This window comes from Hemitrygon akajei, chromosome 19, assembly GCF_048418815.1.
Source record: "Hemitrygon akajei chromosome 19, sHemAka1.3, whole genome shotgun sequence".
NCBI lineage: Eukaryota > Metazoa > Chordata > Chondrichthyes > Myliobatiformes > Dasyatidae > Hemitrygon > Hemitrygon akajei.
In genome coordinates this window covers 66,387,800-66,399,839 of record NC_133142.1, presented here as the reverse complement: position 1 = coordinate 66,399,839, position 12,040 = coordinate 66,387,800, and the positions used below count along the sequence as shown (strand labels likewise).

At 41.3% G+C, this 12,040-nt stretch overlaps 1 protein-coding gene across 1 annotated transcript in view; it reads right to left on the bottom strand.

Moving 5' to 3' along the window:
- The window catches only part of cenpp (centromere protein P), a 304,546-nt gene that overhangs the window by 229,182 nt on the left and 63,324 nt on the right, over nt 1-12,040 (bottom strand). Inside the window, exon 6 of the mRNA XM_073072681.1 lies at nt 320-416. Within this exon, the coding sequence (XP_072928782.1) occupies nt 320-416 (97 nt within the window). The remainder of the gene's footprint in view (nt 1-319; nt 417-12,040) is intronic.

Here is a 12,040-nt window from a genome sequence, read left to right as displayed (position 1 = left end):
TTTCCTGCGTTCTTAGGACAGCATTAGATACCAGCAATAGGCAAAGTGACAAATGTGATGGCATATCACTCAGCAAGTTCCAAGCTTAGAAAATATTTTCATAACTAGGGGACTTGTGACCAAGCATGGGACAGCTGGACATTGTCAGCATGATACAGTTCAATTTTTATACATTCACTTGCCTTATTGCTAGATCCTGTTTTGGAGTGCTGATGATAAGTTTTCAAGTTCAAAACACAACATATTTGTCATATTCGTAAAATGCTAGAAATTCGTAAACAGAAATCTTATAACTGTTTTTAAAATTATTTTGTCTTACCTTGAAATTTCTAAAAGTAGCTTGGCGATATTCATACCATTTGGCAAAGATTGAGATGGTTCTGAAAAACTGTAGGAGGCTCTTCTTTTCTTCAGTTCTATAAAGAATACAATGGCAATTAAAAAGAGCAAAAACAAAATCTAAATAGTTTCAAATGAAACTCAATGTAGCGCAGTGCTAAAATTCACCCAAATGAGTCACAGCCAACAAAAAAAAATGCAACTGCTGGAAATCTGAAATAAAAACAGAAAAAAACTCAGTAGGTCACACAGCATCTGTGGAAGGAGAAACAGTTAACGTTTCAGATCTGGGAGTTTTTGTCAGAACTGGAAAAAGAGTGACCAGCTAGTTTATATATTAGAGAAGATTGGGAGAGCAATGGGTGGGACAAAAGGAATTTTTCTGATAAGATGAAATAATATAGGGGAGGCACAGTACTGTAGTGGTGAGCACAATGCTTTACAGTACCAGCAACCCGGGTTCAATTCCCACTGCACACATAAGGAGTTTGCACATTCTCCCCGAGACTGCGTGGGTTTCCCCCGAGTGCTCCAGTTTCCACTCACAGTTGAAAGACATACCATTTGGTAGATTAATTGGTCATTGTAAATTGTCCCATGATTAGGTTAGCATTAAATTGGGGGATTGCTGGGCTGCACAGCTCAAAGAGCCTACTCCGTGATGTATGTCAATAAATAAATAAAGCAATTAATGGATCGTTTAAAATCAGATAAAAGTACCTTTCTCTGTCTTTTGTATTGCTCATGTTGTATAATCTGTGTAATGTTACACATGAGCAAGCCAGTTTATGCAAATAGAAGGAAAAAAGTACGGTAAACAAAAGTAGCTATATTTCAAACAAACAGAAAGAAAGAGAGTTACCTAATCTTAGAGAATTCAATTTCAAATCTTGTAGGCTGCAAGCTGCACAGACAGAAGATAGCACTTGGTTCCTTAGCTTGCTTTGGGCCTCATTGTAACTGCAGGAGTCCACAGGCAAATGTCAGAGTGGCAATGGGATGGTGAATTAAAGTGGCAGCCAATTGGAAGGTCAGGATTGCTCTTTCAAGTATTCCACAAAGAGATCACCCAATCTCTGTTTGGTTTCTCCAATGCAGTGGAGACAAAATTTTACAATAGATTGTACAACAGATTGGAAGAGTGCAAATGAATTACTATCTGACCCAAAAAGAATGGCCAGTGAGAGGAGAAAATATCTTGTGGTTACGCAGGAAATACCACATGATGGCAAATGATGGATGAAGAAGGAAGTCATGAAGAGTGTGATCCCTTCTAATTGCAGAAATAGAAGGGGAGAGGAATGTATCCTCATGATAGAGTCTTATTGGAGCTGGCAGATTTTGTGAGGAATGTTCTGCTGAGTGCATAGACTGATGGAATAGAAAGTAAAAACCAATGGAGATTCTTTTCTTGGCTTGACCAAGAAGAGAAGGCGTAAGAACAAAGATGCAAGAAATAGATGAGTTGAGGTCAGAAGCTCTATCTTCTATATTATGGTAATGAGGAAGCTACAGTTAAAAAAGGAAGACAAAGGTACCTCCATGGAATCATTCATTACTGAAGCAAATGCAACAAAGGACAGAGAACATAGAGCAGTATGGCACTGCAGAGGCCATTCGGCCCATAATGTTGTGCCAAACTTGATGCTAGTTTATACTAAGTATTCTCTTCCTCTGTTTCATTCATATCCCTCCATTCCCTTCGTATTCATGTGCCTATTTAAAAGCCTCTTAAACTCCACCAAACTGCCTACATCCACCTGCTTTCTAGTAGCCTATTCCAGGCACCAACTACTATGAATAAAAGAAAAACTTGCATGTCTAACCTTAAAAGCATGCCCTCTGTTATTTGACATTTCTACCCTGGGGTACAGATTCTGACTGTCTACCCTATCTATGCCTCTCATGATTAAAAAACTCCCCAGCAGATCTCCTTTCAGCAAATGTTCTTGGGAGAACAATCCAAGAGTGCCCAAGTTTCATTATAGCTCATGCATGGGAAACTTCTTCTGCCTCTTCTCCACAATCTCTGCATCCTTTATATAATGGGGTGACCAGAACTGAACATAATGCTCCAAGTGCTGTTTGACTCAAGTTTATACAGCTGCAGCATTACTTCCTTACATTTATGCTCAACACCCCAACCATTGAAGGAAAGCAAACCATAAGTTTACCACATTTCTAATTGTATAGCCACATTCACTTAACTATGGACTTGGAATCCAAAAGCTGTTTGCTACCCTTGTCTTTGTAGGTGTGGCGCTGATTCTTGAAAGCTCATCATCCATTCATTCATCCAAACTAGTGGAAACTGTTTAATCACTCTTTAGATCATGTATTTCAAGTGTGCAGAAGCTTTGGGGAATCACATGCCAAGATAGTGAGCCTCCAATTTCTTCTTGTAGTAATGTGTGGTTAAGTTTCTAGCGAATGCTTAACCACAAAATGTTAATTCAATTGGATTTACTACATTTAATGCTAAGTGGTACTTTAACTAAATGGAGATTTTAAAATGTTCAGACCATTCCTCTTGGGACAGACAGTAAACAAAATGACCAAATAACTATTTTGAACACTTTATGGAGAAGTTCTATTCTTTCTGATAAATGGATTAAACTTTTGGTATCCTCTTTAGTATTACTGGCTAGCTTACCTTCGTATTCCATCCTTTCCTTCTCAATAACTGTTTAGTTGCCTTCTGTTGGTTTTTAAAAGCTTCCCAATCCTCCAACTTCTCACTAATTTTTGCTCTTTTATATGTCCTCTCTTTGGCTTTTATGTTGGCTTTGACTTCTCTCGTCAGCCACGGTTGTGTCATTGCCTTTAGAATACCTCTTCCTCTTTGGGATGTATACATCTTATCCTTTCCAAATTGCTTCCAGAAATTCCAGCCATTGCTGCTCTGCCATCATCTCTACCAGCATCCTTTTCCAATCAATTTTGGTCAGCCTCTCTCATGCCTCTGTAATTCCCTTTACTCCACTGTAATACTAATACATCTGACTTCAGCTTCTCCTTTTCAAATTTCAGGGTGAATTCGATCATATTATGATCATTTTCCCCTAAACGTTCTTTTACCTTAAAACCCGCTAATCAATTCAGGTTCATTGCACAATACCTAACCCAAAACAGCTAATCCCCTAGTGGGATCAAACACAAGCTTCTCTAAAAAGCCATCTCGTAGGCATTCTGGAAATTCTCCCTCTTGGGATCCAGCACCAACCTAATTTTTCCAATCTACCTGCATACTGAAATTCTTCATGAGTATTGTAACATTGTCCTTTTAGCATACATTTTCTATCATCGTTGTAATTTGTAGACCATATCTTTACTACAGCTTGGGGGTCTGTATATAACTCTCATCAGGGTCTTTGTACCCTTGCCGTTCCTTAGCTCTACACACAATGATTCAACACATTCTGAACCAATGTCACCTCTTGCTAATGATTTGACTTCATTATTTTACTGCAAAATTGACTGCAACTTTGCCCTATCATCAGCCTCTCCTTGCTAGCAGTCTCACTACATGATGCCTCTGTTTATAAACCAACTACCTTAGCATTATCACTCAGGTACCCATCCCATTGCCAAATTAGTTAAACCCTCCTGAACAGCTCTGGCAAACCTGCCCGCAAGGATATTGTTCCCCCTCAGGTTCAGGTGTAACTATCCCTTTTATGCAGCTCTTACCTTCCCCAGAAGAGATCCCAATGGTCCATAAATCTGAACCTCTGTCCCTGCACCAGTTCTTCAACCACGCATTCTCCTGCCAAATCATCCTACTCTTACCCACACTGACGCATGGCACGGGCAGCAATCCAGAGATTACTACCCTGGAGGTTCTGTTTCTCAACTTTCTACGCAGCTCCCTTTGTATAGGGGTATTGTGTATATCTCTATCAAATCTCCTCTCAAACTTCTACATTCTAGGGAATAAAGTCCTAACCTATTCAACCTTTCCCTCTAACTCACATCAAGTTCCAGCAACATCCTCGTAAATTTTCTCTGCACTCTTATTTATCTTTTCATCTTATTTCTTGTAGGTAGCTGACCAAAACTAGACACATACTCCAAATTAGGCCTCACCAACATCTAATATAATTTCAACATAACATCCCAACTCCTGTACTCAATACATTGATTTATGAAGGCCAAGGTGCCAAAAGCTTTCCTTACAACCTTATCTATCTTTAACACTACTTTCAGGAATTATGGATCTGTATTCTCAGATTCCCCTGTTCTACAGCATTCCTCAGTGCCCTACTGCTAACATTTGCCTGCATTAAATTTGATCCACCATTTTTGAGCCCATTTCTCCACCTGGTCCAGATGCCGCTGTAAGCTTTAATAGTCTTCCTTGCTGTTCACTACATCTCCAAACCTGGTGTCATATGCAAAGTTGCTGATCAAGTTTAACACATTATCATCCAGATCATTGATATAGATGACAAACTACAATGGACCCAGCACTGATCCCTGCTGCACACCACCTGTCACAGGCCTTGAGTCAGAAAGACAACCATCTATAAACCCTCTCTGGCTTATTCCGTGAAGCCAATGTCTAATCCAATTTACAACATCATATTAAATGCTACACGACTGAACCTTCTTGATCAAGTTCCCATGCACGGCCTTGCCAAAATTCATATAGACAATATCCACTGCCTTGCCTTCAACAACGTTCCTGGTAACATCCTCAAAAAACTCTATTAGTTAGACCTGATTTACCAGATAGAAAGCCAAGTTGACTATCCCTAATCAGCCTCTGTCTATCCAAATACTTATATATCAAGTCCCTGAGAATACCTTCCAATAACTTTCTGACTACTGACTTTTCTATCAACTTACTAACCACTGAAGTAAGACTCACTGGTCTGTAATTTCCTGGCTTGCTCTTGGAGCCCTTCTTAAACAACATTAGCTATCCTCCAGTCCTCTGGTACTTCACCTGTAGCTAAACATGTTTTAAATATCTTTGCTAGGGCCTCTGTAATATCTACACTAGCCACCCACAGAGTCCAAGGGAACACCTTGTCAGGCCCTGGTGATTCAAATATCCTAATTTGACAGCAAATACCTCCTCCTCCTCTGTAATCTGTATAGGGTCTGTGCCCTCACTGCTACTTTGCCTCACTTCTACAGACTGAGTCCATCTCCCAAATAAATATAGATGCAAAAAACCTACTTAAGACCTCCCTCACCTTTTTCAGCTCCAAGCAAACTCATGTTTTCTTTTGGACTCTTGATTTAGAACATAGAAAACTTACAACACAATACAGACCCTCCGGCCCACAATGCTGTGCCAAACATGTATTTACTTTAGAAATAGCCCTCTATTTTTCTAAGCTCCATGTACCTATCCAGGAGTCTCTTAAAAGACCCTATTGTATCCACCTCCACCACCATCACAGGCAGCCAATTCCTTGCACTCACCACTCTCTGCATAAAAAACTTACCACTGACATCTCCTCTCTAACATGAAAGGGCAGCTTAAAACTGCCCTTTCACGTTAGCCATTTCAGCCCTCGGGAAAAGCTTCCGACTATCCACACAGCCGATGCCTCTCATCACCTTATATACATCTATCAGGTTACCTCCCATCCTCTGTCACTCCAAGGAGAAAAGGTCGTTAACTCAACCTATTCTCATAAGGCATGCTCCTCAATCCAGGCAACATCCTTGTAAGTCTCCTCTGCACCCTTCCTATGGTTTCCATATCCTTCCTGTAGTGAGGTGACCAGAACTGAGCACAGTACTCCAAGTGGGGTCTGACCAGGGTCCTATATAGCTGTAACATTACCTCTCGGCTCTTAAACTCAATCCCACAGTTCATGAAGGCCAAAGCACTGTATGCCTTCTTAACCACAGAGTCAACCTGCACAGCAGCTTTGAGTGTCCTATGAACTTGGACCCCAAGATCCCTCTGATCCTCCACACTGCCAAGAGTCTTACCATTAATACTATATTCTGCCATCATATTTGACTTACCAAAATGAACCACCCCACACTTATCTGGGTTGAACTCCATCTGCCACTTCTCAGCCCAGTTTTGCATCCTATCAATGACCCGCTGTAAACTCTGACAGCCCTCCACACTATCCACAACACCCCAACCTTTGTGTCATCAGCAAATTTACTAACCCATCCCTCCACTTCCTCATCCAGGTCATTTATAAAAATCACAAAGAGAAGGGGTCCCAGAACAGATCCCTGGGGCACACCACTGGTCACCGACCTCCATGCAGAATATGACCCATCTAAAACCACTCTTTACCTTCTGTGGCAAGCCAGTTCTGGATCCACAAAGCAAGGTCCCCTTGGATCTCATGCCTTCTTATTTTCTCAATAAGCCTTGCATGGGATACCTTATCAAATGCCTTGTTGAAATGCATATACACTAAATCTCTACCTTCATCAATGTGTTTAGTCACATCCTCAAAAAATTCAATCAGGCTCTTAAGGCACGACCTGCCTTTGACTAAGCTATGCTGACTATATTAAGCCTCTCAAAATGTTCATAAATCCTGCCTCTCAGGATCTTTTCTATCAACTTACTAACCACTGAAGTAAGACTCACTGGTCTATAATTTCCTGGGCTATCTCTACTCCCTTTCATGAATAAGGGAACAACATTTTAACCCTCCAATCATCCAGAACCGCTCCCATCCCCAATGATGATGCAAAGATCATTGCCAGAGGCTCAACAATCTCCCTCTCTTCCCACAGTAGCCTAGGGTACATCTTGTCTGATCCCAGAGACTTATCCAATTTGATGCTTTCCAAAAGCTCCAGCACATCCTCTTAATGTCTATATGTTCAAGCTTTTCAAACCACTGTAAGTCATCCCTACAATTGCCAAGATCCTTCTCTGTAGTGAATACTGAAGCAAAGTATTCATTAAATACCTCTGCTATCTCCTCCGGTTCCATATACACTTTTCCACTGTCACACTTGATTGGTCCTATTCTCTCATATTTTATCCTCTTGCTCTTCACATACTTGTAGAATGCGTGGGGGTTTCCTTTAATCCTGCTCGCCAAGGTCTTCTCATGGCCTCTTCTGGCTCTCCTAATTTCATTCTTAATCTCCTTCCTGCTTGCCTTATATTGTTCTAGATCTCTATCATTACCTAGTTTTTTTGAAGCTTTTGGAGCTTTTCTTTTCTTCTTGACTAGATTTTCAAGTCTTTGTACATCATGGTTCCTGTACCTTACTATCCTCTCCTTGTCTCATTGGAACATACCAATGTGGAACACCACACAAATATCCCCTGAATATTTCTGCCATACTTTACACTGAGAACATTTGTTCCCAATTTATGCTTCCAAGTTCCTGCCTGATAGCTTCATATTTCCCCTTACTCCAATTAAGCGCATTCCTAACTTGCCTGTTCCCTCCCTCTCCAATGCTATGGTAAAGGAGATAGATTTGTGATCACTATCTCCAAAATGCTCTCCCTCTAAGAGACCAGGTTCATTTCCCAATACCAGATCAAGTACAGCCTCTCCTCTTGTAGGCTTATCTACATATTGTGTCAGAAAACCTTCATGAACACACCTAACAAACTCCACTCTATCCAAACCCCTTGCTCTAGGGAGCTGCCAATGAATATTTGGGAAATAAAAATCTCCCACCATGACAACTCTGTTATTATTACACCTTTCCAGAATCTGTCTCCTTATCTGCTCCTCAATGTCCCTGTTACTATTGGGTGGTCTATAAAAAAACACCCAGTAGAGTTATTGACCCCTTCCTGTTTCTAACTTCCACCCACAGAGACTCAGTAGACAATCCCTCCATGACTTCCACCCCCCAGCAATTCTAATTTAAAAACTCTCCACAATAGCCTTAGTAAACCTCCCTGCCAGGATATTTATCCTCCAACTCACTCTATTCTTATACTCACTGTCGCGTGGCACAGGCAGTAATCTCGAGATTACTACGTCTGAGGTCCTGCTTCTCAACTTCCTTCCTAACTCTATGTAGTCTGTTTTCAGGACCCCCTCTCTTTTCCTACCCATGTCATTGGTACCAATATGTACCATGACCTCTAGCTGTTCTCCCTCCTACTGCAGGATATCGTGGACACGATCAGAAACATCCTGGACCCTGGCACCTGGGAGGCAAACTAGCATCAATGCTTCGTTCCTGCGTCCACAGAATCACTTGCCTGACTCCCTAACTATAGAGTCCCCTATTACTGCTGCCTTCTTCCTTTCCCTACCCTTCTGAGCCACAGGGCCAGACTCTGTGCCAGAGGCATGGCCACTGTTGCTTCTCCCAGGTAGGCTGTCCCCCCAACTGTACTCGAACAAGAGTACTTAACGTTAAGGGAGACAACCATAAGGGTACTCTCTAATATCTGACTCTTGCCCTTCCCTCTCCTCACCGTTATCCACTTATCTTTCTCAAGAGGCCACGGTGTGACTACTTGCCTATAGCTCCTCTCTATCACCTCCTTACTTTCCCTGACCAGACTAAGGTCATCGAGCTGCATGTGCAGTTCCCTAACCCGGTCCCTAAGGGGCTGCAGCTCGACATAGCTGGCGCAGATGTGGCTGGCTGGGAGGCTGGGACTCTCCTGGACATCCCACATCTGACAGCCAGCACAGAACACCAGCCTCATCCTTCCTGTTTCTATTCTTCACAGGTAACTTACCTCACCTCAACCCGTTATCACCGAAGCCCGAATGAGCCAAAGCCCTACTACTCTGTCTCAGATCACTCCATTGATGATGGCTACCTTGATGACCGCTCCGCTAGGGAGTGTCTCCCTTTTATGCCTGAACCTTCCCTGTTATCTAACTCATGACTGGTGCTCCAGTGATAACCGCTGATAAGCCACGTATAATGGACAAACGCTCTTGAAGCTCCCTTTTTAAATAACCACTGCCAACCTGCAAGAATTCCCTCTTGGTAAAGCTCTGTTGATGCTGCTGATAGGCCTCTAACAATGGATTTGATTAAGTATTTTCTTACCTTTGTTATACTCCTTAAGTATCTCATTTGTTCAACCCTGCCTCAATATCTCTCAAAATCAAAGGTTCCCTAAACCTGCTATCCTTGCCTTTTATTCTGAGAGGAACATATAAACTCTGTACTCACAAAATATCACTTTTGAAGGCCTATCAAGTACACCTTTGCCGGAAAACAACCTATCCCATTCCACACTTGCCAGAACTTTACTGATACCATCAAAATTGGTCTTTCTTCAATTTAGAATCTCAACCCATAAGATCATAGAGTATAAGACAAAGGAGCAGAATTAAGCTATTCGGCCTTCAAGCCATTTCAACATGGCTGCTTTATTATCCCTCTCAATCCCATTCTCCTATTTTCTGTCCATAACTTTTGAAACTCTGATTAATCAAGAACCTTCACCCTCTGCCTTAAACATACCCAATGAATTAGCCTGCACAGCCATCTGTGGAATTCCACAGATTCTCCACCCTTTGCCCTAAGAAATTTTTCCTCATCTCTGTTCTAAATGGATGCCCTTCTATTCTGAGGCTGTGCCCTCTAGTCCTGGACTGCTGCACTATTGGAAGCATCCTCTCCACATTCAATGACAACCTCTTCATTCTTCTAAACTCCAGTGAGTACCCCAGAGCCATTAAACGCTCCTTGTGTTAACCCTTCCTTTCCTGGGATCATTCTCGCAAAGCTCATCTAGACCCTCTCCAATGCCAGCACATCTTTTTTAAGATAAGGGGTCCAAAACTACTCACAAATATTCCAAGTGCAGTCTGACAAATGTTTTATAAAGACTCGGTATTATATCCTTGCTTTTATATTCTAGTCTTCTTGAAATGAATGTTAACATTGCATTTGCCTTCAACATTGCATTTGACTCAACCTTTAAAGTTAACCTGTAAGGAATTCTGCACAAGATCTCACAAGTTCTGTTGCACCTCTGATTTTTGAATTTTCTCTGCCACTTCTTTGCCCTTTCTCTCGATCTTAGTCCTTATACGGCCATCAATTCATTCATCCAAATTATTGACATATAACTTGAAAAGATGCGTTCTCAATATAGAATCCTGTGGAACACCACTAGTCACTGGCAGCCAATCTTCTATTCATGTTCTATCCATGTAATACTATGGGTTTTTATCTTGTTAAGCAACTTCATGTGTGACACCTTGTTAAAGGTCTTCTGAAAATCCAAGTAAGCAACATCCACTGACTCTCCTTCGTCTATCTTGCCTGGTATTTCCTCAAAGAATGTCACCAGATTTTCAGGCAAGATTTCCCCTTAAGAAAATCAAGCCAACTTTGCCCTATTTGGTCATGTGCCTCCAAGTATCCCAAACCTCACCCTTAATAACAGATTCCAACATCTTTCCTACTACTGTAGTCAGGCTAACTGGCCTATCTTCTTTTCTGCCTTCCTCCCTTTATGAAGTGTGCAATGTCATTTGCAATATCCCAGTACTCCAGAACCATTCCAGAATCTCTTTAACTACCTCTTTCAAAACCCTGGGGTATAGTCCAGGTAACTTACCTACCTTCAGACTTTTCAGCTTCCTAAGCACTTTCTCCTTAAGTAATAGAAATGACAATCATCTCTGCCTCTGACACAAAGTCATATTTCTGGCATCCTCCTAGAGTCTTCTACAGTGAAGACTGACGCAAAATACTTAAATTTGTCCAATGTTTTTTGTCCCCATTAATATCTCTCCAGCATCATTTTCCAGTGGTCCAATATCCACTCATTTCTTTTACTCTTTACACGTCTGAAAAAAACTTTTTGTATCTTCTGAATTTTTTTATACAATTTTAATTTTTCTCTGTGGCTTTTTGTTAGCCAGCATTCTGTTCATTTCTGAAAGCTTCCCAATCCTCTACTTTTCCACTAATTTTTGCTCTCTTATATGCCCTTTCTTTTGCTTTTATGCTGTCTGTCAGCCATATTTGCCTCATCCTCCCTTTAGAATCTTTGGGATGTATCTTTCCTACACCTTCCAAATTGCTCCCAGAAACTCCAGCCATTGCTATTCTGCCATCATCCCTGCCAGTGTCCCCTTTGGCTAGCTCCTCTCTCATGCCTCTTTCCCTTTATTCCATTGTAATACTGATGCATCTGATTTTAGCTTCTTCTTCACAAACTGCAGGATTAATTCCATCATATTGTAAAGACTGTCACTTAAGGGTTCCTTTACCTTAAGCTCCCTAATCAAATCTGGTTCAATACATAATCCAGAATTGCCATTCACCTAGTGGTCTCAATCACAAGCTGCACTAAAGAGCCATCTCATCAGCATTCTACAAATTCCCTCTCTTGGAATCCAGTACCAGCCTGATTTTTTCAATTTACCTGCAAATTGAAAACCCCATAACTTTCACAACATTGTCCTTTCTACATACCTTTTCTTTCTCCCATTGTAATCTATAGCCCATAGCCTGGCTACTCTTCAGAGGGCTGTGTATTACTCCCATCAGGACCTTTTTCCCCTTGCAGTTTCTTAACTCTACCCACAAGGATTCTACGCCACCTCTTTCTAAGAATTTGATTTCATTTTTTACCAACTGAGTCACCCTCCCTCTCTGCCTATCCTTTCAATACAATGTGTATTCTTGGATGTTAAGCTCTCAATTATGATCTTCTTTCAACTACAGCTCAGCAATACACACATTCATACCTTACAATCTCTAACTGAACGACAAAATCATCTACCTTATTCCATATACTATGTGCATC